Source organism: Centrocercus urophasianus, unplaced genomic scaffold (genome assembly GCF_019232065.1).
Source record: "Centrocercus urophasianus isolate 14NV4802_14NV808 unplaced genomic scaffold, USGS_Curo_1.0 seq_14, whole genome shotgun sequence".
Lineage (NCBI taxonomy): Eukaryota > Metazoa > Chordata > Aves > Galliformes > Phasianidae > Centrocercus > Centrocercus urophasianus.
In genome coordinates this window covers 17142746-17169504 of record NW_024884586.1, presented here as the reverse complement: position 1 = coordinate 17169504, position 26759 = coordinate 17142746, and the positions used below count along the sequence as shown (strand labels likewise).

Below are 26759 nucleotides of genomic sequence, written 5' to 3'. Positions count from 1 at the left end.
AACTGTTGGCAACCCAAATCAAAGGGGATCCTTTGTAAGCAAGGGAAAAGAGCTCCTTCAGCTCAGTTCTTTCAGTCAGTTTATTTGAAAGACAAGCCCGCTCCAAGCAGATCGGCCAGGCATGGCCAACACAAGCAGGCTGCAGGTCAGTCTCAAAGCCACAAAGTGGGAGACTATGCTCTCCAAAAATCTCTACGCTGCCTGGCTTTAGTGTAGTGCAGCCATAAAAAAGGAGAAAAATCAAGTGCTTAAAAAAGGTTGTCCCGTCACTCTCACTGCAGCCACAACAGTTCATAGAAAGAGGTGGCCAAGGTCTCTCCACACACGTAGTGTCCATCATTCACAGCCAGATCTGTTAAAAAATTATTTACATCCCCTCCCCGCCCTGCAGAACAGGAGCTTCTCATTGATGGTTTAACTGAAAATTAGATATAATCAACATGCCTTCTCCCAGCCCTCCCTAGAAACAACCATCCCTGATCTTAGCAAATAAAAATCTTAATCTTCTCATCAGCCCCAGTTATAGAAATAGATTTTCTGCCAGGCAGGCAAGTAATCCATCAGTGGCCCTGAAATGAGAGAACAGAGACATCGCACATTTAGAAAGGCAAAGATCAAAAGATGTACACAAATGGTGCCAGTACCCGCTCCAAGTTATGATACCCAGCAGTTCCAGACCTCCCCTTTCAAAACTAAGAAACCCATGAACAGAATAGTTATTTTTGCCAAGGTGGGAGGCAACTTTGGGATGTAGTGACAGAGTTTAGAGCAGGACCAAGGAATGCGTGAAACATGGTCAACACAGGCATGATGTGGGAAACCTCTCTCTCAGTGCTGACACACCTGGGTTCTGGTGGGAAGGGACGTTGACAATGACCAAGGGAAAAACCTGCATGCAGTGAGTCAACAGGACACAGCAAAGAGAGACTGCTCAGCAGTAATGAGCAGGTGCAAACACAAAAGCAAGTGCTGTATAGCAAAAAATGCTTATGCTGGCACAAGGTTTAATGCAGAGAGAAAGGCTGCATTTCAAAGCCTCTCTGCAATCATTAACTGGAGGAGTGCCTTCTGAGTTAGCCAGCTTTGTGTCTTCCTCAAAGAAAGGACAGTTCCACAATCCAATCTAATTCCATATCAGTGCCATGAACTACTCCAGAAACAGTTTGACATCATCAGGGAAGAGGGGTAGGTGAAAATCTGGCCCATAAAAAAGGGATCTTTGTGTGAAGGACTAGGAGAAAACAGACCTGATTTTGGTTTCTGATTTTGGGGCTTTTGGTTTATAATATGCTCTTAGTGGGGTTAATACCTCTTGACAGCTATCCCTCACATCTGTATTGCAGACTGGGGATCAAGGAAAAGGATTCAGAAGCAGGGCTCTGGTGCTGTACTGTAGTTGCAGAAAGGCAGCCCAAGGGAACAGGCATAGGTGGCAGGGACAAACCTCTGCAGCCTGTGAGGGAATCTAGAAGTCTACCACTGTGGTTGACTACAGGTTGCAATCTTTTTCTGGTCCATCTTAAAGCAACTCCAGTACCAATACAAGGTACAGTGAAGCTAACCATCCTAGGGACATCCCAATTCCTTTTTCAGGTCAGAAGCTCCTCAACAAATATTCTACTCAACTCCCATGATTTTTCTTCATCTACAGGGAACAGGGACAAAGCAATGGGTCCCACTTACGTGTGACAAAGCCAAGTCCAGGCACGTAATCAGCCAACAAACGCAGGAGGAAGAGGATCCTTGCCCTAGTAAGGGAAAGAGTATGAATGAGCTCAGTGGGACATCTCCCATCCCAGCTGTTGAACACGTTAACAGTGACAGCAGGAGTTAGGCAAGGGGCTTGTATTAACCTGGTCACAGGCACCCAGACCTCTTCAGATCTGCTCACCCAGTCCCCTGATGCTATTTCTGTTCAAAGGGAAATTCTCAGCAAAAGCTCAACAGGGCCCCTTACTCTGAGTATCGGTCATAGAAAGGAGATCTCAACAGGTAGTACAGCAGCAGGATAGTTCGTCTCCTCAGCTCTGCTCGCTCTCTCCTGTTCAGGTCTTTCAGATCACTCAGCAAGCTCAAACTGGAAGGAGAGGAGCAGAAAGTGAACTTACAGCAACAGCAGCTGACAGGAAAATTAAATTGAGTTTCTAAGTGCTCTCTGCCCTCAGGTCCCTACAGAGCAGTCTGCACCAGAACAGAGTACTGTATTACAGAAAATACCCAAACATGTTCATCGCCCAGTTAAAAACAAGGCTAGCCCCTGCACACATTTCTGGCAGTAGGGCCTGCCATGGATTGGGGAGCAGGGGAAAGTGTGATTTTTTTCAGCAAGTACCCACAAAGACTGACCTCGAGATATCCAGGACTGCTGAGAGGAGCCAGGGTTTCCATGATCTCTGTCCCCACACTCCCAAACTCAATACTAGGAATGCACAGTCAAGGAATAGAAAGAACCAAACAGGCCTAACAAGAGGCACAGAGCCAGACAAGCAGCCTGCTAGATATCAGCAAAGCTCTACAGAGCCCGAAAGAAAACACTCTTGGGCACTGCTGGAAGGCTCTAGGGAAGGGATTGGAAGTCTTGTGCACATAGCTCAACTGGCTGACGCTGGCCATCAAGATGCAATGGAGGAGTTCCCAGGCCCCTGCACAAGCAGAGCAGCAGCAGGAGAAGTATGGGGTGATCCTACACGACGGCTCAGCAGATGAGCCCATAGCACCCTCTGCTGGCACCCGGGGTACAGAGCCTGCTCTCATGTAGCCAGAGCAGGATACAGTGGAGCAGAGGACGGGTAACATAGATCGATTCTGCGATGGTTTCTTGGAGACCCAGAGGAGTGGGAGGCTGGTTCATCTCCTCTGCTCTTCGGCTCTGTGTCTCCTCCCTCTGCTGGGGGGATCCCCAGTGCCTGGACTGCAGGGAAGGAGCTGAAACAAGCACATCAGGTCACTCACATAACAAGTACCTCCCTACAGTCAAGCTCATCTCTCTTTGCACTGTGAAGTAGGTGAGCTGGAAGAGAAGCACAAGCAGCAAGACTATGGCTGCACCTTCCTTGTTGCTGCCACTAAACAGCACCCTCACTGCTTGCCTGAACAAGGGAGGCAGCAGGGAGAAATATTCTTAAGATTCATGTTTCTCAAAGCAGAACTACCACTGGTCTTGCACCATGTGTGAGAATTCCCATTGCTGTAGTATTTCCCTGCCCATGGGGCCCAGTGACTGGCAGGATACACCCCCATACAAACTAATCAGGTTTTTTGCTCTTTACTGCCCACATACAGGACCATACATCAAGGGCACAGAACAGAAGCAGCTCAGACAAACACAGAAAACAGGCTCAGCTACTTACTATTTTGGAGAGATCTCACAACACGGCTGGAACGCCTACCAACATAGGTCTGATCTTTCCCTGAGGAGGTGCCTTCCACATCTGCAGGAGAAAACAGCCACAGGGGTGAGGCTTTAAAGGAATGTATCTCAATTGGTCTCTATATTGTCAGCAAGAAGACTGGACCAAAAGTTTGATCTAGTTCAAAGTGGACCATCCTGAAAGTGCTAACATTACAGAGCTCTCAGAGGGTGAAGAGAGACATTTGCTTGGCATTACCCAGAACCATCAGAGCAGTGGACTCACAGTCTGAGCCAAAATTCAGACAGTATTTCCCAAACTAAGGACAGCACAGAGAGCTCACCTTCAGAGTGGAGAGACTGCTGCTGCTCCCTGTTCAGCGGCACTATAGGAGGAGACGTCTGGATGCCAGCTTTATACCACAGCAGCAGCAGGAGGCGGAGGATGGCCCTGCAGGCAGACACACAGGAAGCCTTCAGTACCCAGTTGTGGAGCTGGGTTGTGCTGTGCCCGAAAGATGACATTCCCAGAAGAGGGAAACACTCAGGTCTGCTCAGGGAAGACGCGAGAGGCATCCTTCTGCAGCACAGTACTCCACACTGCAGGAGGCTCCAAACTCCCCCAGCCTCAGGGACTGGCTGCTCAGTCTTGCATAGGATTTTTCCTGGGGTAATGCCAAGACCCCTCCAGATTGCACATCCAAGCACATGCAGCCCCCTTCCCCACCGCCTGTGGCACTTACTTAGCCAGCTGGATGAGGACAATGATGGTCCATCGGCCCATCTCCCCCCACACCCTGGCTGTCCCCATCTCTGCAAAGACCTCCACACATTCTAGCACGCTCAGCCAGGTCAGCAGCTTCTGCTGGGGCAGTGACTGCAAAACACAGGAAAGGGGGACAGGATGGAGGTTCTGCTTGCAAGTTGAAAGGGAAAGATGCACAGCCTAGTCTTGTGGGATTCTCGGAGCTGAAGGAGCAGTGGCCCTGGAACTCAGAGCCTCAGAAACAAGAAGTGGTTCCTCTCCTACGGCCAGAGCCTACACGCAGGCCTGTTTCCCTACTTCTGAGCAGGAGCAGACCTGGATATCACTGTACCATATGGAGCTGCAACTCCAGAAATGGGGAATATCACAGCTGAACTCCAGTTTGCTTTCTATCTGAAGTGAAGCAACTAGCAGTCTCCTGGGTAGCCGCACAGTGCCTGAAATCCAACGGCAGAACTTTCCTCCTCCTCTTTCTAGAGCTGGGACACTTGATGACCCTCTTCCCCGGGCACAGCTGATGGGTACACTGATGGAGCACAGGGTCCACTGCTGCTCTGAAGCAAATGCCTGCCAAGTACAAACTTATAGCATCAGTCTGGATCCTAGGCATGAAGCCCACAGCAGCCTGGACTCTTTCTGCAACAGAAATTGCCGGTGCTGTTCACCATGAAGTACAGCCTATATTACGTGAAAAGCACCCACAAAGAAGATATAGCTGAAATTCACCTCACCCCACACTCAGCTTTTATCACCAAGGGAAGCGAGTCTTCTGCTCAGATGGCTGTCACATACCCCGTGTTCCGGCCAGGGCCGCCTGTGCGGACTGACACCGAGCAACCCACATCCAGGCCCAGCGGGCAGGCAGGCGTGCAGCAGAGGGCTGTCTGGGAAAAGAGAAGCCCTCCTTCTCCTTCCCCAAAGGGTCTAACTGAGGGCCGGGAGCCGGCCTGGGGATCTGGCGAAAGAGGCGGCAGCCAGCTCCTTTCACCTTCGCTTTGCTCAACACCGCAGGCAAAGAAAGGCTCGGTCGGAGCTTCGGCGCTCCGCAGACAGCCACGGTCGCTGAGCGGATCGGTTCCGGGCGCAAGTCGGGGCCCGATCCCCGGAACCCCAGGAGCGCTCGGCTCCGGGCCGGCGGCCCAGCGTTCGGCAGCCGTACGGCGGCGGCCGCGGGCCCTGCCCCCGCGCTTACCCCCGGCAGGCCTCGGGGCAGCTCCTTGCGCAGGATCCAGTCGTTGAGCAGCACCAGCAGGTTGGAGGCGGAGTACACTGCAGCGGGAACACGGCGCGGGGTTACGGGCGCGCCGCAGACGGCCGCGGGACCGCGCCCCCCCGCCGCCCCGGGCCCTACGTACCGAGCTCCGATAGCTCGTGGGCGTCCGCGAAGCGACCTGCGGGGAGAGGAGAGGAGCGCGGCCGTGACGCGGCGCCGCCGGGCCGTACGCGGCGCCGACACGGGGCGAGGGCCGATCCGCACCTGGCAGCAGGTAGGAGAGGCCGCGCACGGTGCCCTCCAGCTGTGCGGTGGCGGCCGGGTGCCGCCGCACGTACTCCTGGTAGCGCTGGCACAGCTGCCGCAGCCGCTGCACCGCGCCGCGGGACGGGGCCGCCGCTGCCGCCATGCTCCCGCACGGCCCCGCGCTTCCGGCCGCCGCCACACCGCGCACGCGCGACCCGCCCCGCTCTGCGCGGCCGACGGGCGCCGGGGCGGGGGTTTAAAGGCACGGCGGCGGCGGCACAGCAGGTGCGGGGCGCGGCGTGCGGCGGCGGGCTGGGCGCTGTGGCCGGGAAGGGGCGCGCCGGCGGACGGAGGGGTGGGAGGCCGGCGGCCGGCCTGTCAGCCGCTGGAGGGATCTCACGGACGCGTTCCTGTCGCGGCCGGGATCGGGAAGGCGGTTCCCACGAGAGCCGTGCCCGCGGAGCGCTTCGGCTCGCCCGTCTTTGGGCACCTGTCGGAGGCTTGTTTCTGGAGGCGGCAGCAGTCCGTGCTTCAGAGGGTCGGAACTGCGGTGTCCGGCTGCTGTGGGGCCTATGAGCGCTGCCCGGGGGCCTGTACTGCACGGACGGGTGCCCCGCAGCCTCGCGTTCCCTTCCTAATACGTGTGCTTGCCCTCGTGGAGCCGGGGGACGTGCTTAGGGCCAGCCCGCAGCCACGCGGTGCGGCTCTGAGAGATCCGCGTGACTGTGGTCACGCTGTGGGCTTTGTGTAAGTGCCGACCCTGTTCTTCAGGTACGGGGTGCATCTGGCTGCAGCCTGTTGCAGCACGGGGGACCGAAGCTGTTTTCTGCCCTGCTGTGCTCCATCCCTGCCTGACTGGTGCTCCTTGGCCCCGTGCTGAGTCTGCGTGGCCCGGGCTGTGTGACCCGCTGACCTGGCCGGGCACAGGGCACTTCAGAAGGTGCGCAGTGTGGGTAAGGAAGGCGTTTTATGGCCTCTTGCAGCTGCCCCGGAGCAAACAGAGCCCTGCCGTGCTGCCCCTCCTTCCTTCTGTCCGGTTACCTCTGCACAATGGATGCAGTGTGTGCCCGCAGCCTCCACCGAGAGCGTTGCCATTGCACGGGCAGGCACTTTATCCTCTCTGATCTCTCTGCTTCTCCCCCCTTCCCCTGAGGGTTTGTTTTCCAGCAGGCTGAGTTCAAAAAGGGCACGAGATACAGCTGGCAAACAGCCCGGCACTAAGCAAACCGCTTCAGTCTGAATTGCATGGATTAGACCCAACTTTCAGCTCACATGCAGAGCTACCTGGAGCTGCTCTGAAATGCAGCAGTGGAGATGTTGGCGTGAGTGTCAAGGTGGGGTGAAGTGGCACCCGGAGCCTGTGACAGGTCGGGGACAGCTCATCCATGGTCACTGCATGCTGCTGATGACTCTGGGGGCATATTCGGTGCAGACTGCTGGGGCTGCTCTCCTTCAAGGAGACAGTCTGGCCTTTACAGACAGCAACTTGAGAGCCAGCTGCTGAGGAGTCTGCTGGAGGCACCTTGTCCACAGCCAGAGGTGAAGCTTGATGCATCGTGTCCTTGAGCCACTCTGAATGGTGGCACCAGACAGAGTAGCTCATCCTGAGTGAGAGGCTCTTTGGCAGAGGATTCACTCCCTGCCCCACCCCTGCTTGTCCTGTCTGCCTTTCTGTCTCCCTCCTGCAGTGAGCGAATTTGGAGGACAGTTGGAGTACCATCGTGGTGCCTTTTTATGGTAAATAAGCTACAAGGGAGCACTCGCTGCAGGAGGAGCTGCTGAGAGCCCACGAGATTGGGAATGATTTAAATTGCTTTGGTTTATAACATCCCTTGTGGGGGCAGAAGGTGAAAGGATGGGTTAAGGAGCAGTTTCTGCCCTGACTACCAGGAAGGATCTCTGAACAGCTCTGTTCTTGTACTTACTGTTGGTTGGAGTGACAGAGGTTGGTGCTTACTGGAAATCCTCTGACTGAGGCCAAACGGTTCCTATGCTCCAATGACGAGGGATGCAGGCTCAGCAGTAATGGCAGGAAAAGAAGCAAACCCAAAAAGCACATGCTTTGCCAGCTCATCAGTGGGGGCCATGCTGAAGTCCAGCTTGCTTGACTGCCAGCAGTTTGCTCTTAGCTCAGAGCTGCCAGACTGCACCACTTCTGGGGCAGCTGACTCCAGGCAAAGCATTGCTGTGGGGCTGAGACAGCGCTCCCCAGCACTGGAGCTGGGATACAGGACAAGGCAGAATAGATTCAATGTACTGATGCATGGTTGTGCCTTTGGAGGTTGGTACCTGGCGGAAGTTGGTGTTCTTCCCAGCCATATCTTCCTGCTGCACTCCCACCAGCAGTGAAGGAGCCTGGCAGCATGAAGTTTGGGGCATAGATCCTTCTTATCCTGGTGTGGGGTGGCCCTTCTGGCCCAGTCTCCCCTGCATGCTCTTTCAGCCTCACTCAGCTCTCATGCTGTGATGTCTGTAATGTGCTTTTGGGTGAGCTTATCAGCCCTCTGGGATGGCTGGGGATAAGTTGTGGCTGGCTCCGAATGTCTTGTGGGGATTCGTTTCCAGAGATTATTTTGGTCCCTGACACATGAGCCCTGACGAGAATGGAAGGCTTGATGCACTCATAGCATCTCTGTGGGGGCACCTTTCAGGAGAGCCTCCAATTCCTGCCCAAATGAGGAGGTGGGCAGAGAACTGCAGCAGACCATGTGGGTGGCTTGTGTGCTTGTCCCCTGCTCCCTTTCAGCCTGCTGGGAACCAAAAGGCTGCACCAGCAGAGACGGTGGTGGTGTGGTTCCTGTGTTCCCAGAGTGTCAATGGTGGTCCACTGGAAAGAAAAACCCTAATCAGCCGAGCTGAAAGGGGGGTTAAGTGAGCCCTCTGACTTGGAGGCATTTTCTTTCTGTTCCCTATCATGGTGCTGCTGCCCTTCCCAGCTTAGCTGAGACTTGGCACCTCTTCTTGGCTTCCCAGGAGGAACAACATGCCTGGCAATGTGCGCACAGCCTTGCTGTGAGATCATGGCTGCCTCCTGCTTCCAGATGCCTCTTCCAGAAAGCCATTTAGAGCCCTGGGCTGCTGCTTGGATAACTCCCTGCTCTGATTCATCAGCAATGTGCAGTCTCTCCCATTGTATCCCAAATCAGCCTGTGCTAAAGGCTGAGAGCGAGAGGCAGTATCTTTTAATAACTATGTGATGCAGCTGGAAAAAACTTCAGGACTTGTAGTTTGTAGTTCTCTGGTGGCCTGGGTTAATAGGATGTTTGGGGGGGTAAACTGGGATGGCTCTAGGAACTTCAGGCAGCAGTGCTGCTGTAGGGCTATTCCTGGCTGAGCAATGGCCACTGTGGGCTCCACCTCATCCGTCTGGGATTGCCACACCTGTACAGGGAGTTTGCTCTTGGTGGTGGGAGGATCCAGCTTGTTTGGCAGACATGTGCCCAGCTCTCACTGCTCACAATCACCTCTGCTGAAGGTGCCTTTGGTTGCCCAGCTCGCAGCTGTTGGAACTACACAGCTTTGTTCTCGGCAGCTTCTGCTACTTCTTCCAGGTGGGTGCCTGAGGCTTGGCTCTTAGCTGCTGATACTGTGTGAGACTTGCAGAGCAGAGGTAGTATGAGGCTTTGTTGCTGCAGGAGGGTTTTGCTGAGCACCCGTGCTGTGTTTCTCCACCAGAGTTGCTTGGTTTTACTGCTTAGGTAGCAGCTGTTGTGCTACAGTGCTACTGGCCCTTTTTCAGACTGATGTTGTGTACCTTGTTCCCTGTGTGCTGTGGTACGGGATCTTGCTGAGATTAGAGGGATGCAGTGGGAGCTGTACGCTGCACTCTCATTTATTTGTTGCTTTGTGAAGCAGAAAGCAGATCAGATAAATCAGGAAGATGTGTTGGGAAGTTTTACCATGGCTTGAAGATGCTTGTCCATCTGCTGTGGCAGGTAAAGGGTGCTCAGCCCTATGTGAGCCAGAGGGGTATGTGTGGGCTGCTCTGCTCCCCGTGGTTTAAGTGGCTCTCTCTGTCCCCCTCTCTGCCTTTATCTTGTCTCTGGGCTGTGTGCCTATCTGGACCGACTCCTGACCCACCTCCAAACTGCCCAGGGTATGTTTCAGTGCTCAGGTTACTGAACGTGATAGTTAATCTCCTCACTGCCGTACAAGTTCAACACTTGCTACTGCCTTCGTTTGAGAGGGAGCCAGGGGACTTGTGCTCCTCTCCCAACTCCTGCTAAAGAGTTGGTGTGAGGACTTGCACGTGTTGTAATGGAGCATGGTGGCTCTGCCAGCACTTCTGGGTATGGCCCTTGTGTGGGTGGGGCATGTGCTATGGGATGCAGAAGTGCTCTGGGTCTAGGAATATGCAGCACATGGATCATTTCCCAGGAGCTGGTTGGGTAGCCTTAAATAGCACTGAGCTGTGCTGGGTAGCAAGCTGGGGAAAAGGGGCAGAATGAAGGCGTGAGATGGTGCTGCTGCTGATTTATAATGCTCCTGGCTGTGCAAGGGCCTGTTGCCATTGCTCTTCTGTCCAGTAACTCTTCATGTGACTTCTGGTTTTCAGGTGACAGCAAGGTGCAAAACCCTTAAGCAGAGCTGGGATGTGCTCTGTGCACCTCAAGATGGGAATCCCTGCTTAGAGGGTGGTTCTTACAGCTGCTACTGCACCCTGCCAGCTTTTTCAGCTATTGCCACGTACCCCTACAACGCTGAAGCTTCTGAAGGTTGGTAATCTTGCTTTCTGAGTAGATGAGTTACATGTGCTTGCTTTCCTCCTGTCCCAAAGGTTCTGTGCTCAATATGGTAAAGTGGAGGCAATTGTGTGGCACTACAGGTTTCCTCCCTGTTCAAATGTGTGTGTGTTGAGAATGTGTAGGGAGTCCTGGTAACGGTGCTGCCACTTGTAATCCTCTGTAGGCAAGCTCTGCAGGTAAAGACCAGATTCCTGCATGAATCTGTAGAAAGAAGTGTGCTCCCATCTCTTGCTGTCTCAGTTTAACTTCCCTTGAGTACATGCTTCAGGATCCTCTTCACCAAACACCAGAGTGGTCTATTGCTTGTTTCTTACGTGGTGGGCAGTCAGGGACTGGGGCTGAGGAGCTGGAAGAAGCTCTCTGTGCCAGGGGAAATGGGATGACACTCTTCTGAAGGCGGAGAGCTTGTGCTGATATTCTTCTCTAGTAACTTCTTTTCCCTCTGCCCCTACCCCAAGTGTTTCTGTGGGGCCACTCCTCCATCCCTCATTAGTGCACAGCTTGGCATGCCAGCGGAGGGGGCCTCAGCATGTCTGTGCCTTGATCGGATTTGTCAAGGCTCCTTCCCTTTTCTTCCTGTTCATTGAGGGCTGAAACAAAGCAAACAGAAGAGAGGAATTCCAAAGAATAGGAGTGAGGGAAGAGAAGGACGTGGGACTGACAGGCTGCCCCTGTTCTCCCTTGTCTGGTGGGGCAGAGGGGGAGGCAGAGTATTTCAGGAGGTGAGACCTTTCCTGTTCCCAGCCATGCCACCAGCTGTCTCGCCCACAGTGCTGGGAGCAGTTGTGTGCTGCAGCCCAAAGCTCTTCTGACCCTACTGCCTGCTGGTTTTCCTTCTGAGGCTGTCCCTGTTATGTGCTGAAGGACACCTTCAGTAAGGAATGAGGCTTGGGCCTACTGCCTTCTCTTAGAGTTGACATGGGGGCCTTGATAGAGCCTGAAGGGAACAACAGTGTTCAGACTGCTTTGTCATGGGCTGTGTTTGAAAGGTTTCTCTCTTTACCTGTGCCAAGAAAGTTTCTCTGCTAGATAGCTCCTAATGAGCCCAGCACAGAGCTGCGTGTGCTGTATGAGTGCCAGGGCAGCAAGACATCAGCCCCTCCCAGGTGGGGCCAGATAAGTGCCTGAACAAGGAACTTCTGTGCAGCCAGGTCTGGGAAGTAGAGACAAATGTGGCTTGGCACTTGAAGGCTTCACAGGAGGCAGGGACTCAGAGGTGAGTCCTGGTCAGCCAGGCTGGTCTGCCTCAAGTGCAGTTTCGCCTTGCCTTACTGGCCCTTACTCCCACCTCTGCCATCTGTAGGACACTGTACGGGTTTCCTCTTCCCCTTGCCCTCACTCTCGCTAGGGCTTGGCTCACGGGAAGCAGCAGGATGTGAAGCAGCCTTGGCATTCAAATCCTTGAGGTGAAATACATCCTTGTGAATGACCCCCTCATAGCCCATCTTGCGTGAAAGCTGCTAGGAACAGCATTTTAGCCACAGCATCCGTTCCTTTTCCTCCTTCCTTCTTGTTCTTTCCCTTCTGGCAATCGCTCTGCTCTGTGGTTTAATTAGAGAGCAAAGTAAAATGCTTAGACTCTAAAATGTACAGATTAGGAGGGTTACTAATCCTTTTCCTCTATGGGTGCTCACATCCTATCCAATCAGATATTGAGTTCCTTCCCCAAAGTGGAAACCCAGCCAAACTCAAGGCCTCTACCTCTCTTCCTGCTTGGAGCACGGGAGGAAGAAGGGGGAGAGAGGAAGCAGGAGGGAATTGAGCTGTGGGCTTCTGCGGTCCTCAGGGTGGGTTCATAGTCAGCACTGGCTGTTCTCACTTCTTGTGCCTTGGCTATTTCGGGTGTTCTAGGAGCAGTCAAGCAGGAGCTGTGATTCCCCTGCTTGCTGTTGTCCACTGAAGCAGTTCTGCCAGAATGTTTCACTGCTGACCACAGAAACCTTTCCTTAATTCATTTTTGAGTGCTATCTTTCTGTTCTGATAGGGAGGAAAGGTAGGGGGGAGAACCGCTGACAACACTTTCTGGCAGAAGAAGCAACTGCTTCCCTGTACACACGTGTTCTTGTGTGTTTATACACTGAATGAATCAGTCTGAGTCTGCTGCTTTCCTTCTGTGCGTACACATCTCCATGTTCCCCGTTGTCAGTCCTGCACTCTTATTCCCAAATTTGACCCTGATGGTTGCCTGGTGGGCTGAGGTCTGTCCCACTCCTGCTGTGGGCTGGGTGTTGAAGAGGTTCTGGTGGATTGCGGGAGACTTGAGCTTTTGTCCTGAACCACTCATCTGCCGCTTGGTTGAGTTTTCTTCCCAGCCTTTGTCCTTTGCTGTGAAAGTTCAGGTCTTAGCTCAGTAGTGTGAGGAAGCCCTGGGGGTGGGAACAGAGTTAGCAGCAGGATAAGATGGGGAGGAGTACTGGAGAGGGTCAGCATAGTTTGGGTTTCAGGGGTATTTTTGTCTCCCCTTTCCTTCAGGAACCACCTTCTTGGGATTCACTTCCCTTCTTTTTGGCCGTCAGTTGCTTCCTTGTGTCCAGTTTGCAAAATACTCCCATGTAGGTTTTGTTTGCAGCTGAGTTTGCTGACTCTCAGACCAACCAACAGCAATACTTCTGCAGTGTCAGAGCTAATTTGCAGTGCATGTCTGTAGCTCAGATATCACTTCAGGGCTATGAAATGCCCACGGTACTCTGACTGGATGGCAGTATTGCTGCTTGGGTTTTTAATACGTCCCTCAAGGCAGGGCAGAGCCTGCCCTGAGCCATCCTCATTTTCTATTTATAGTGCAGTTGTTCCATTCTTTTGCAGCAAGCTCTACTTTCAGCCCTCCTTGGGCACTGAGGGCATCAATGCCACGAATAGCCCTGAGTGAAGATGTGGGAGTGGCTGTTGGGGCACAGCTCCCAGTTTGGGCCAGTCCCTGGTGGAAGAGGCCAGCTGTGAGCAGCTCTGCCTTGTGACGAGTGTCAGCCTCCTCTGTGCTGTCATCCGTTTTCAAACGGGATGCAGAGGGTCTGCCCTTCCTTTCCTCTGACATGCTTTCAAGTGCCTGGTGAAATGGATTTGGGCACTGCAGGAGGTGTTCAGAAGAGCAGCCCCAGGGAGGGACCTTAGTGTACTGGCCAAGGTCTGGAGAGCAGCTTGTGCAAGAAGCCCTGCCTTGCATTTGTCTTTCAGCCAGTGGTGTGACCTCTTGGTACTCTGAACTGCTGCTTGCTAGGACAAGAAGAAACCTCTTCTCTGCTGTACTTGGCCTCCCCCAGGGCCCCGTGAATGCTTGCTGGTCTTGGGAGAGCTCAGTCTGAGGTCTGAGAGGAGCCTGCAGTGCAGAGAGCATCACCCTCCTTAGTGCTGCTGCTTAAACACAACTCCTGCATCCCTTTGCTTCTGTTGCTCTCAGCTTGTCTAGAGAGCAGAGCTGAGCAAATAATTCACTGCTTCACTGCCCAAAATCAAAGGCTGGAAGAAAATGAGAGGAACCACAACCCAATTTGAGAGACATTTTTTATCTTTTAAATGTAACAGAGCTCAATTGCAAGCAAAACAATGTGAAGTGAGACTTTTTGCTTGGAAAGCAAAGCATTTTGTTCTTGTTCAAAACTTGTCATGAAGTAGCAAATACTCCAGAGCTGTCTGGAAATTTCACTTCTCAATCAGAAACTATTCAGCCATAAACACTTATCCAGTTCGGCTGGCAGTGAGATACCCTAGGCACCTGGGGCCTGGCTCAGAGTTGCACCCCTGGCATCTACCCAGGGTTGGTGGGGAGGAGTGATGTTTTGCATGGGAGGAAACCTCCTGCCAGTCCTTACCTTGGTGAATCGGGGTAGGTTGCATGCTGCTAGCTGGAAGTTTGAGACACTGCTATGCACAGTGACATTCTCATCCCTTTGCTTTGTGGGGCATGGTGACTGCTGTGTGCTCCAGCAATGGGCATTGCTAGAAGAGTTCTTGCTAAGACAGACTTAGATAGAAGCTGGAGCTCCTGACTGCTGACCCTGCTGTTGCTTCTTAGCTCTTACCCCAGGAACATGCTGCTGTTTGCCGCATGCCTGCAGCAGTTAGGAGAGCCAGAGGAATCAGGAAATGGCCTAGTGAGCAGATTTCAGTGTCCGGAGACAGGGACACAGTGAACCTCGTGCATTCAGAGCTGGCCATTAGCTGCAGCACAGTCATCAGCAAAATGCAGATATTAGAAACCTGATCCCAGCGGAGGGATGGGAGTTGGAGATCAGCCCAAATGCTTTTCCTCTTCTGTTTCAAGAAGCGTACAGGATCCTTCTGTCCCCTGCTGTACTGCTGCACAGAATCCAGGCTTGGTTCCTCTCCTCCTAGCTGTGTTTGCCAGGAGAGCACATGATGATGTGATGCGGGCCTCTGTGTCCTGCTGATTCCCTTGCTGCACAGAGGGACAAATGCAGCATGTGCAGAGGCATGCAACCCAGGTGTGGCTGAACGCTGTTGCCAGCTGGGTCTTTCCAGCCTCTCCACAGGCTTAAGAGGAGTGAGAGCACATTGCTGACAGGGCTGGGTCTGGGTGGCCCTATCATGCCTTGCCTGAGGGTGGTGGTGAAATGCACCTGCGTGGCTTGCAAACATTGTGGGACATCTGGCAAACCTAAGCTTCCTGCACACTGCTCGCATGCTATGCTGTAAATCCTGGCTCCCTGTGCTTGCCCCACAGATGATGCAGCAGAACTGGGTGCCCAGCTGTGGGTAGGAGCCTGGCTGTGTGCTCAGCTAGAGCAGGCTATGTCTAGCAGAGCCTCATGATCAGTGTTCCTGCCAGCAGGAACTGTTCCCTGATGTGTTCATGGGCCTCAGATGTGGAGAGGCAAGCATTGAGGCATGTGCCTGTGTCAGGCTCAGTCTGGACTTGTTGGTTTCCTTGTGCTCTGAGAGAGAAAAGGAAATAGTCTGGTGATGAAACTCCCTGCTTTGGCCAAGCTGGGAGCTTCAGCTAACACCCTTTGGGGGCCGTTAGCTCCTGTTTCCTGAGCGGTGTGCTCTTCTGTCAGAAGAGAGTGGCTTTTTCAGTGTGACCTTTGTGGAATAAAATACACAAGAATGAGGCACAGCTGAGGCACAGAAGCAAGGAGGTGCTCATCTTAGAGCTTTCTCCGTAGCTTGGTGATTGTGGAGGGATGGCAACAATGTGTTCTTGTTTTACAGCCCGTATTCTGGTCTCTCACTCTGTGTCTTGATCCCATCTCTGGAATATGGTGACTGCTTTGCCACAGGTTGTTCTTCCCTAGGAGATACGGAGGTGAAATTCTCACTTCAGTTTCACTTATCATAAGACTGGGAGAAGGAGGGGTGGAGTGGTAATCCGGAGCATGGGGCTTTAATCCTGCTTTCCTGGCCAAATTCCTTTCCGCCTCTGTACATTCCTGCATCTGCTCCGCTCGGAGCTGCCTGTGTGGTATCTGCTGGTGCGGCCCTTGTCGCATGGAGGAGGCATCTTGGAGATGGGAAGGGAGATGACCTCTGATTGATTGCAGCTGGGTGCTGTGGAGCTGTGATCTGCTGAACAAGGAGCCCGCCTGTCCCCTTGTTTTTACTCAGAGGAGCAAAATGAATTGTCCCCTGTTGCCTCTCCTCAGAGACTTTTTTAATCTCTGTCTCTTTGCTGGGTCTGGCCCAGCAGTTTGCTTGTGCTGGGGGAAGGTGAGCCTTGGGCTTTCACATGACCCGTGCTAGCGCTCCCTAAACATTAACTCCTCACCTGATGGGGAGCAGGGAGTCAGGGAGAGCAAAGGCTGGCTAGACTGAGCCAGAACAAGGGCGCTGCGGGGCTGTGAGCAGCCTGGGGGCATGGTGGGCAGGTGCTGCTGCTGACTCCTCAGAGGTCAGGCATGTGTGGCTTTCCTCAACACCCTTCCTAGTGGTGGTGGCTGACATCTCTCCCAGGCCTGGCTGCAGGTTGGTGGCCTCTGACTCCTGGGTGGGAGGCCCTGCTGGGCCTGGAGCCCTGTTAGTACAGATGGCTGTGGCCCTTGTGTCACTGCAGGAGGTGGAGTTGAGGTGACCCCTATTGTAGCAACGGTCTGGCCTTGGGGGGACCTTGAGCCCCTTTGTCCTGTGTGTCCCCATTCCTTCTGGAGCTGCCCTGCTCCTGTGAGAGGCATGGGGGAGGGAGGAGGGCAACCTGCTGTGGCCAGCACTTTACCCCGCATCCTTGTGCTGGTGTTGGAAATGGAGAACAGTGCTACTGGGGAACAGCTCATCTTACCATGGGCAGTACTCATCTGTTGTGAGCAGGGAGTGTGAGCAAGGGAGGCTGGGGACAAGTGCCGGGGCTGCAGGTATGGGTAGAGCTGTGTGCGGAAGGTGTGAATGCTGCATGCAGACCAGTGCATGGTCCACACCACAGGCAGGGCCCTCCACACAGCGCACACTCACATGATGCCATGGCCACTGGTTCCCAGAGTGGCGCTTGGCTGGGAGCTGCTTTGTGCTTTGCTCTCCTCACTGTGTGGGGGAGGAGAGGCTGTGTAATTGCCTTCCTGCTTGCCACCTCCTCCCCTCACCCCCCCCCCCCCCCCCCCCCCGCAGCCCTAAAGTTCCTACGTGATGGATAGCATGGGGTGGGCAGGCCCTGGGGCTGAGATCCACTGAGGAGTGAAGGTAGAGCTCCCACGGAGGTTACAGCTGGCTCAGGGGAGCGGGGCCCATGGGGGTTTCCTCTTGCTGCTGGGGCCAGGCTGGGCAGGAAGGTGCTGTTAAGGTGCTATTTATTAACTGCCTGTTCTGCCTAGAGCTTTGCAAAGACAAGCATGAGCCCGAGCAGGAGGTGAATGCATCTCCTGGGGCAGTGATTTCTGCACTGCCTGGGTGGGGACCAGGCCTCCCCAGCCCTGCTCCATCTTCATAAGGCAGGCCCATGCCTGCTACTGCAGCTGATGGGGTGGAGGACAATTTATGTTTCGTTTCCTTTGCTATGCAGACAGTTGCATCCTAATCCCCCCATGCTGCCACCCTGCTGTGCCTGCTCCCTGTGTGGTGGGAGGCGGAGGGCAGGAGCTCCTCCATCCGCTCTGTCCCAGGGGAAGGAGCTGCCTTTCCCAGCCCTGGGGCCAGGCGCAGGGGAGCTGCAGGTAGAGGCAGTCCCTGCATAGTTAGCATTCCCAGCCCTGCCTCCCGCTCTGCTGCTGCTGCTGCTACTTCGGGGTGCCGCGCTCCCAGGCCGCTGGGGCTGGAGGCCTGCCCTGCTCCTGGACCATGGGTGGGCAGCGCTGTTTCCTTCCTGCACCTGCGGCCTGTCCATGTAGCACCTGCAGCCTGAGTGCTTGCAATCTCTGCTCTCCGAGTCATCGGGATGGCAGTTGAGCAGCCCACGCGCCACACTTTGTGCCTCCTTCCCATGTGGGCAGCACAGCTCACAGCTGTCTTCCAGCTCCCCCCACGGATGGCACAGTGCCCTGCACCTGCCCTGGGAGAAGAGAAAGCAGTTGGTTATGGGGTACCAAACCCTAACACTGTCCTTATCTTGACTGAAGAAGGGTACGTAGGGCCTGGGATCAGGGAGGGAGTTGCAGGGCATCAGGCGAGTCTCTCCTGCCTGCCTTAGGGCAGCTCACTGCCCCAGTGTGGGGGGCTCTTGAGCAGCAAGTGAATTTAATCTGGTTTTGTTTGTTCTTTCCTCCTCTGAAAGGGGGGCCGGGGCTGGGCGTGCGGGTGGGGGGAGATCGGGTTTGAGAGCGGGAGGAGCTGGGGGGGAAGTGTCAGATCTGAAAGGGAGGAGTAAAGGGAGGATTGGGAAAGGCAGAGCCAGGAGGGAGTGCGGCAGCAGGCTGAGAGCCACTTGGGAGGCACTGGCGGGAGAAGGGGAAGGCAGGTAAGGGAATTGCTGCCTGGGGCAGGCGAGGGGCCAAGTGGGGAGGGAGGGGTTGGGGGTGCTGCAGAGTACAGACTCCTTGGGGCCGCTTCAGCATCTCTGCCCCGGGCCTGCTGCTGTCTTAGCCCCATTGTGTTCCCCAAAACTGCTGTGCCAGCCACGTGCTTGTGTGCGGAGAGCACTGTTCCCTACTGGGAGGGTCCCCAGCACTGCAGGCAAGTGGGACAGAGGCCATGGGATGAGTGGGAGCAGCGGGGCTGTCCCTTCTTTGTTGGCACGGAGGTCTTTTTCCTATCGGTTGTTTTTTTTGGACAGCTCAGTGTCTGCTGGTCTCCTGCTCTCCTCACTCCCCCTTTTGTGCAGTGAGCTCAGCACGAAGTTTGAGGGACCCCTGGTGCACAGGTGGGATGGTGGAGATGGGTCTGTAGGACAGGTCATGTGCTGGTGGCAGTGTGCGGAGCCCTAGGAAATGCTGAAGTTCCTCATCAGGGTCCTGCAGGGCGAAGGAGCTTATGCCCACTTGGTGCCTCAGCTCCCACCATGCCTGTGGGAGCGGTTCCTGCCTGGGGGCATTGGTACGCCATCCCCTCACCCAGGTTGTGTCCTCCCAGGCTGCCCGCCTCATCCAGAGGCCCTCTGGTATCTGCACATCAATGGGCTCTGGAGTGCATGGAGGGAGGGGAGTGGAAGAGGCCCTAATCCGGCCCATTCATCCGAGACGCAGCGCGGGCTTTTGTGGCGCCTTCAAATGCTGGGCCAGGCTGGGGACGGGGGGAGATTGGTGGTCTCTTGCTTTGCGGTACCTTTGTTTGCCCCATGCACCTGGCTCCTGAGGGAGGTCATAGGGCAGTGCTTTTTGAGGCCATCTTTCTGTTCCTGCATTTGACCTGGGAGGTGACGCACAATTTCTCCACCTCTTTCTTCCTATGTAAAAAAGGATGGCTTGTGTTTGGAGGGCAGGAGCCCTGCAGGTGCCTCTAGCTGCGTGTGTGGGCACAGCGGTGCTTCCCCTGTTGGGCTGGGATGTGGGGACAAAGCAGATAGCGTGGTGCCATGGAGCAGCATCTCAGAGTGGTGAAAGCAGAATGCCCAAGTCCTCTCTGCTTCCCCCACCCCCTCCAGCCACCCCCAGGCCATGTGTTCTTTTAAGCTGATGCTCCAGACTGCCTGGAATCTTTTAAGTGTGACACTAAACTTTACCAGGGCGGGTAGCTGCATTCAGCCTGAGGAGAGAGTGGAGGCGTTTGACCTGCTGGGATCTTGGGAGGAGACAAGGGATGCCACTGGAGTTCCCCCATGCCCCTGCTGGCAGGAGGGCTGGGAAGGCAGCCAGTGGGCTGGGCTGGGGCTCCTCACTTATCTCAGCATGGGCTGAGCTCCCTGGCAGCACATCTTGCCCAGCTCAGACATGTCCTTCAGGCTTTGCCTCAAGTGCAGTGGGGGAGGGCTCTGCTCTCTCTCCCAAGGGCAGGCACTGGGAAGCAGTCCAGAACCAGAGATCTTACACCTGGAGGATGCCGAGGGCTGTTGGTGACCCTGCTCTCTGCTTCCCTGTCCTTCCAGGCTCTAGGATGCTGGGGCCAGCCAGACTAGGCCTGCCCACCTGATCCTTGGCATTCGCTTCCGCCAGCCCATCATGTTGTGCTCCTGGCGTGTCAAGCTGAAGCTGCTGCTCGCTACCGTCACCCTTGCCGTCCTCCTCTCCTGGCTCTACCTCTTCATGGGCAGCCTTGAATGTAAGTGAATCTTTCTCCCTCAGTTCCTGGGAAGGTCCCCAGCACAGAGCAGGCTAGAGAGGCCAAGGCCGTGGTAGGGCTGCTGTATGGCTGTGGGTGTACTGGTCTTTAGAGCCCTAGGGGTTTTCCTGGGGACTGCTGGAGCAGAGCTGTGACATTGGGCACATGGGGTATCCTAGGACCTCTCTGATCAGGTTGGGGCTCCGCCTCCATCCCCACGCAGTCTCTTCATGGCTTACCACGGCCCTCTTGCCATGCCCACGTGTCTCCCCCCATGTCCCTGCAGACGGCCGCTTTCTCCTGCTGCCGCCGTGCCTGGGTGAGCAGCCGAGTCGGGATGTGGAGCGGGAGGCCCTGGCCTCGCAGGTGCGCCGGGTGGAGGAGGAAAACCAGCAGCTCCGCATGCAGCTTGGCCAGGTGCAGGTGGAGGGCAGCGATGGCATCCCGCAGTGGGGGGCCTCTGCCGAGGATGGGCCCCCCCTTGGAGGTGACAGGAACAACCGCACGGCCTGCCCCAAGCAGCGGATGGTGCACAAGTGTGAGGTGGGTGGCACAGCCAACAGGGCTGCTCAGAGGGAGCTGGGGCTCTGACTGTTCTTTGCAGGAAGAAGCCAGTCTCAAAAAAGCAATGTTTGTCTCTGGGCAGCTCCTGCACGTTGCAATTGTGTGTGCTGGACACAATGCCAGCCGGGATGTGGTCACCCTGGTGAAATCCATCCTCTTCCACAGGTAACAGGGATGTGCTGTGCCAGAGGCCTGGTGGTTTGGGGTTCCCTGATATGCTATAGGGAAGGTAGTGCTGGAGGAGAGAGGCTCTAAGTCCTCTTTCTGCCTCCTGTGTCATTTCTGAGACTTAAAAGGGACAGAGGGTAGTTGTATTCCACCCCCAAAGGTGTGATTTTTCTCCGTGTGCTTGATGTCTGTCCCCTGCCGCGGTGGTAGAGATGGGGACCATGTCTGCTTCCTCCATGTCTGCTGTGGTGGTGAGTGCTGCTGCATTGCCCTTGGCAGGAAAAACCCCCTCCACTTTCACTTCATCACGGATTCGGTGGCCCACCAGATCCTCCAGACGCTCTTCCAGTCCTGGATGGTGCCTTCCATCCACGTCAGTTTCTACAACGCCGATGATTTGAAGGCAGGCACTCTCTCCACTCTGCATTCTCCTCGCTTTCTATCTCAGCTGGGTGCTTGGAGGGTCCCAGGGGAGTGGCAGAGAGAGTGGGAGGGAGATTGTTAATGCTTTTTCCTGGTTCCACAACCCTGTTGTGCCCCTCTACTGGCCTCCTCTGTATGAGAACATGGCTCTCCTGCCCAGGCAGGAAGAGCCCACCCATGCCCAGCCCTGAGGCCTTGTCACCTTGCAGCCAGAGGTGTCGTGGATCCCCAACAAGCACTACTCTGGCATCTACGGGCTGATGAAGCTGACGCTCACCAAGGCACTGCCCTCCAACCTCTCCAAGGTCATCGTCTTGGATACTGACATCACCTTCGCCACTGACATTGCTGAGCTCTGGGCTGTCTTCGGGAAGTTCTCTGGTGAGGACGGGGAGCCTTTGGGACCCACTGGAGCTCTGACAGGGCCTGCTGCCACATCAGCATGGTGGTCCCCATCAGCTTCAGAACTAATGTAGAAGGTTTGCTTGCACCTTCCAAACTTGTAGAGGTGTGGGCCACGTGTATGTCCCTCTCTTTCCTCAGAAAAGCAGGTGATTGGGCTGGTGGAGAACCAAAGTGACTGGTATTTGGGCAACCTCTGGAAGAACCACAAACCATGGCCAGCACTGGGACGTGGCTTCAACACAGGTGAGTGAGAGCTGCTGAGATGGCTTCTGCACTCTGACAGAACACCCAGCTGGGGCAGTGTGTGTGGGGGGAGGCTGGGGAAGGCTGACGTGGGCATGTGGAACTGCTACAGCATCCTGGAGATGTGTGCACAGAAGTGGCATGTCCCAGAGGCTGGAGGCATGCAGGCTGCTGTGCTCCACCGGTGGACCTAGCCTCCTCTTTCCTGGCACCCAGGGGTGATCCTGCTCTTGCTGGACCGTCTGCGTCGCCTGGGCTGGGAGCAGATGTGGCGGCTGACGGCAGAGCGGGAGCTCATGAGCATGCTTTCCACCTCGCTGGCCGATCAGGTAAGGCCTCCAGGGTGGCCAGCCCTGCTGTGTTCCCATAGCACTGCTGTCATATGGGGGCCATTCTGTCCCCTTTATCCTCCTCTGCACTCGCCATTCTCTCTCCCAGGACATCTTTAATGCAGTGATCAAGCAGAACCCAGCCCTGGTGTATCGGCTCCCATGCTTCTGGAATGTGCAGCTCTCCGATCATACCCGCTCAGAGCTGTGCTACACCGAGGTCTCAGATCTCAAGGTGGGTAGACTTTTGTGGCATTTGAAGCAGAATCACAGGTTCTCCTATGAGGAGCCCTGTGCTTTTCCTACTAGATGCTTCTGCCACGTAGGAGACAGGGTGCAGGATCCAGAGGTCTCGGGCAGTCAGCAGTGGTGTTTGAGGGCTTTGAGGAGCACTGGGTGCTGCTGACTTCCCCTCCGCAGCATGATATACCATTGCTCCCAGGTAATCCACTGGAACTCGCCCAAGAAGCTGCGGGTGAAGAACAAGCATGTGGAGTTCTTCCGCAACCTCTACCTGACCTTCCTGGAGTACGATGGGAACCTGCTGCGCAGGGAGCTCTTTGGCTGTGCCAGTCTCCCCAGCCCGCCCAGCGACCAGGTGAGGCTGACCGCAGCTCTGTCCTGGCCCAGGGCACGGGACAGGCAGAGATGCCGGCAGTTCCCCGTGCTCCTCCATGGTCTCCCGCCATGCCTCACCTTTGTGGTGTTGCAGCTGCAGCAGGCACTCGAGGAGCTGGATGAGGATGATCCCTGCTATGACTTCCGCCGGCAGCACCTCACGCAGCACCGCGTCCACCTGTTCTTCCTTCAGTATGAGTTCCTGGCCCTTCCCAACCCCACCGATGTCACCCTCGTGGCCCAGCTCTCCATGGACAGGTACTTACCGGTGGGGTTGATGAGTGATGGGGTTCTCCCTCCACTGCCTTTGGGGTGACTTTACAACTCTGGAGCTACGTGGGATCTGTAACATGGGCTGCTCACTATCACACCAGAGCACTGCAGCAAGGAGCAGCAAGCAGCCTGTTTTGGGAGCAGTAATTCCCTCCGCTCTCTCCTGAACTGGGCTTGGATGGCTTGCAGCTTTCTGACAGCCCTTAGTTCTGGGTCTGACCAGGTTCCCACAAGGCAGGGCTCCCACTCACACAGTGCTCTCTGCTCTGCAGGCTGCAGATGCTGGAGGCCATCTGCAAACACTGGGCCGGCCCCATCAGCCTGGCGCTGTACATGTCAGACGCGGAGGCCCAGCAGTTCCTGCGCTACGCCCAGGCCTCGGAGGTGCTGAGTGCCCGCCGCAATGTCGCCTACCACATCATCTACAAGGAGGGGCAGTTCTACCCTATCAACCTCCTGCGCAACGTGGCCTTGGCCAACACACAGACGCCGTATGTCTTTCTGACTGACATTGACTTCCTGCCGATGTATGGCCTCTACGATTACCTCAGGTAAGGAGTTTGCAGGACGTGCCCCAGACAGCCATTTCTTATGTGTAGAAATGGGTTGTTTTCTGCTCAGTCTTGTGATTCTGTCCTTCCTGTTATCAGACGGCAGTGGATCAGGAAGGAGAAGTGGCTCCTGTATGGCAGCACTGCGTGCTCCCTAAACACATTAATCCCTTTATGGAGCTGTGGGTGGGCTGGTGGGGCTGATGAAGGGGAATTAGGAATGGGGCTGTAGCCACAGCTGATGGCCACAGAGGCCTCACACCCTTTCTACCTCTGTAGGAACTCCATCCAGCAGCTGGAGTTGCCTCACAGGAAGGCAGCTCTTATTGTGCCGGCATTTGAGACCCTGCACTACCGCCTGACCTTCCCCAAATCCAAAGCAGAACTGCTCTCCATGCTGGACATGGGCTCCCTCTACACCTTCAGGTAAGCCCTGGAGCTCCCTGCCATCCCAAAGGCTGCCACACGCAGCAGAAGCCAGTCTGATACCCTTGTGCCTTGGGGCCATAGTGCGGCCGCTTTTCCTGGTGTCTCACTTCCATCTCTCCTCACAGGTACCACGTGTGGCCAAAAGGCCATGCCCCAACTGACTATGCCAAGTGGCGAACAGCCACCGTACCGTACCGTGTGGCCTGGCAGCCAGACTTTGAGCCTTACGTTGTAGTGAGGCGAGACTGCCCGAAGTACGATCAGAGGTTCGTGGGCTTCGGCTGGAACAAGGTGTCCCACATCATGGAGCTGGATGCGCAGGTGGGTGCCGGGGCCACGGCCGGGCTGTGAGGTGTTGGTACCGTGCTGATGGTGACAGTTGCCGCTCTGTCCCCAGGAGTACGAGCTGCTGGTACTGCCCAATGCCTTCATGATCCACATGCCCCACGCTCCCAGCTTCGACATCTCCAAGTTTCGCCTGAATGCTGGGTACCGGGGCTGCCTGCAAACGCTGCGGGAGGAATTCCACCAGGACCTGTCGCGGAGATACGGGGCTGCTGCACTCAAATACCTCACCGCCGAGAGGAACCTATGACACCTGGGGACAGTGGGTGCAGGGTGCTGGTAGCAGGTGGAGAAGGGAGGGTGCAGGGCCTCCTGCCCCAGCTCGCCTCGTAGCCTTGCCCAAGGGATCTGATTCGCAATGGGATGTCTGTAGATAAGAGGGAGGATGCCAGCTGTGAGATCAGGCAGCGCCTGTGGGTTGAGTTGCTGCAGTGTGGCCCAGGATTTGTTCAGATCATTCCTGTGTTAACAGGGGAGCTTCCACTGTGCCGGGGAACTGGTCTTCCCATCCCTAGTTCTAGCAGATATCAATTCACAGCTTTTGTTAGCTCACCTCAGCCCGGGGCCGGGCCTCGAGAGGCCCTGGAGCTGCACTTTTCCCCTCTCTGCTCCTCTCTGCAGTCCCAGTTTGCAATCCTCTGCACATCCCTGGAGCCTTGGCGAGTGGGAGATGGCTATGGGGACCATCCTCTTGCATCGTTTGTGGAGCAAGGCCTCAGAAGAGGTGTCCTGATGATCTAGGAGCTGAGGCCAGAGATCACTAGGAGCTGCGGAGTCCCTGGACCAAGGCTGGCTCCTCATCCCCGTGGATGCAGAGTCTCTCCTGGGATGGCCCAGCTATAAGTGAAAGCAGTCTGGTGCTTGGTACAATCCTTCTGCCATTGTGGTGGATGGCATAGCTTCATAGGGGGTCTGTGCTCCTGTGAAAGAATTCATGGCAGGGACCCCCAGTGCCTCCCCGACTCCTGGCAGTGCCAGGGCTGCCACCAACAATCAGGGATGGGACTGACCCCAGGGAGGCCATAGCTGAGCACTGTGGTCTCTGCAGTGGGAGCAGCGTGGCTGGCTCTGCTCTGCAGCTGTCACACACTGGAGCACAGAGGATGTGTTGCTTTCCTCATGCTATTTAAATTATTTATACTTTTCTCATAAAAATTCAGTGGTTAGGGTGTCATGGGTTTTTTGTTTTGTTTTTGTTTTGTTTTGTTTTGTTTTGAAGCCTTTCTTGCACCTGGATGATTTTGCTGCTGGCACTGGAGCAGCTCCAGGCCCGGGGCTGCTGCACCCTATGCTGTTCTCTTAGCATTATTCTGGTCTGCAAGAGCTAGAGCTGTGCAGGTGTGAAGATTTCCGTCCGTGGTGGGAATGGCCAGGAGGAGCCATACAAATCGCATTGTCTGGGAAGGGCACAAGCGCCTCTTGCTTATTCTCTCTTTTTAATTTAACTTTTAAATTAAAGCTTTTTTATTCTTTTTCATATCCTTGTTAGAACGATGTGGTTATTAATGCTTTCTGCAGTGAACCTGCACAAGCACGAGGGAACAGGCTGGTAGAAGTAATCTTGGTGTCAGTGCTCAGTGGGTGAGCCCTGACGTGGGCTGGTGGTGGACACTGCAGCCTGCATGGCGGTGCAGCCAAATTGTGGGCTGGTCTGTGGCTTCATAGCATGGCTGTGTGCCCCCAGCAGCACGTGGCTGAGTCCTGGATGGGCACTGGGACCTAAACAAAGCGCTCTGGGTTCACGGTGCTGGTGGGAGCACAGCCTGGGATAAGGACTTGGCTCCTGGGCCTGGAACAGGAAGCCCAGCCTCTGCAGGGGTAGATGGGGTGGCAGCAGGCTGGGAGCAAGTTGTTGGCTTCGGGAACAGGCTGGGAAGGCCTTTGCTCATTATTAGTGCAGCAAAAGGCATGACTGCATGTGGCCGTCTCCTAGCAGACAGCATTTGTTTAGTAATGCCATAGCTTGCTGTTATCACCAGCCTGAGCAGCAACACAGATCAGATCCAGACAGCACCTTACCTGTCCTGCTCAGCCTGCTCTCTGCTGGGAGCCATGGGAAAGAGCATTTGTGGCTTTTAGTGCTAGCCCTGTGGTTGGCTCTGCTGTGGGCCCTGCAGGGGTGGCACAGCCAGCCCTTAGCACAGGAAGTTTGGGTTCCTAGAATCAACGGGGGCTTCGATCTCCATGTACTGGAGCGCAGCAGCTGGAGGAACCCTACGTGGAGGGGCCAGGGTGGTTCTTCCCCAGCACAGCCCCTGTGTGAGGAGGTGCAGGGCAGGGCTGGGATGGGCCTTGAGCCCCTCCTTGAGACACAGCTGAGGAGACAAGAGAGTTTGTTGTGCTTTATTTAGTAAAGTGTTAAAATAAATAAATACAAATCGATCAGGTGCTCTGTACCCCCATCCCCCCCACCCCTTCCCAGTTTAATTTGCTAAAATCTAAACACATTTGTACCAAAACTGAAACCAGCAGGGACCTGAAGGCAACAAAGAGCCTGCAGGTCACTATCAGCGTCAGGATTT

General features: G+C 55.3%; 2 protein-coding genes across 6 annotated transcripts; one reads left to right on the top strand and one right to left on the bottom strand.

Annotated features, from left to right (window-relative positions):
- Nucleotides 1-62: 62 nt before the first annotated feature.
- On the bottom strand, nt 63-5737 carry PEX16 (peroxisomal biogenesis factor 16). The gene is made up of 11 exons (XM_042813934.1): nt 5593-5737; nt 5471-5506; nt 5308-5384; nt 4093-4226; nt 3694-3800; nt 3351-3431; nt 2773-2925; nt 2347-2419; nt 1958-2077; nt 1684-1748; nt 63-569 (listed from the first exon to the last, which is right to left on the bottom strand). The coding sequence occupies exons 1-11, from the start codon at nt 5735-5737 to the stop codon at nt 511-513; spliced, it is 1050 nt and encodes a 349-aa protein (XP_042669868.1). The 3' UTR covers nt 63-510.
- LARGE2 (LARGE xylosyl- and glucuronyltransferase 2) lies at nt 5543-25714 on the top strand. Of its 5 annotated transcripts, none has more exons than XM_042813933.1 (16): nt 5543-5602; nt 10130-10289; nt 19717-19889; nt 20176-20432; nt 20536-20618; nt 20901-21024; nt 21254-21425; nt 21588-21692; nt 21909-22021; nt 22131-22256; nt 22464-22619; nt 22734-22897; nt 23185-23463; nt 23743-23889; nt 24018-24213; nt 24290-25714. In XM_042813933.1, exons 3-16 carry the CDS (start codon nt 19790-19792, stop codon nt 24485-24487), a joined length of 2220 nt encoding a protein of 739 aa, XP_042669867.1. In that variant the 5' UTR covers nt 5543-5602; nt 10130-10289; nt 19717-19789; the 3' UTR covers nt 24488-25714. The 5 variants fall into 5 exon arrangements, with proteins under 5 accessions (XP_042669867.1, XP_042669864.1, XP_042669866.1 ...); XM_042813930.1 differs by lacking the exon at nt 5543-5602 and adding an exon at nt 5792-5859; XM_042813932.1 differs by lacking the exon at nt 5543-5602 and adding an exon at nt 6268-6514.
- The last annotated feature ends 1045 nt before the right edge of the window (nt 25715-26759 follow it).

Excerpts from the sequence above, each read along its gene's own strand:
- PEX16 (XM_042813934.1), bottom strand. The coding sequence starts at position 5,737 with ATGGCGGCAGCGGCGGCCCCGTCCCGCGGCGCGGTGCAGCGGCTGCGG. Across the intron at positions 5,385-5,470 it reads CCACGAGCTATCGGAGCTCG|TGTACTCCGCCTCCAACCTG; the intron begins GTACGTAGGGCC and ends TTCCCGCTGCAG. Across the intron at positions 3,801-4,092 it reads GTCCTCATCCAGCTGGCTAA|GGCCATCCTCCGCCTCCTGC; the intron begins GTAAGTGCCACA and ends GTCTGCCTGCAG.
- LARGE2 (XM_042813933.1), top strand. The coding sequence starts at position 19,790 with ATGTTGTGCTCCTGGCGTGTCAAGCTGAAGCTGCTGCTCGCTACCGTC. Across the intron at positions 22,022-22,130 it reads CCACCTCGCTGGCCGATCAG|GACATCTTTAATGCAGTGAT; the intron begins GTAAGGCCTCCA and ends TCTCTCTCCCAG. Across the intron at positions 22,620-22,733 it reads CCAGCCCGCCCAGCGACCAG|CTGCAGCAGGCACTCGAGGA; the intron begins GTGAGGCTGACC and ends GTGGTGTTGCAG.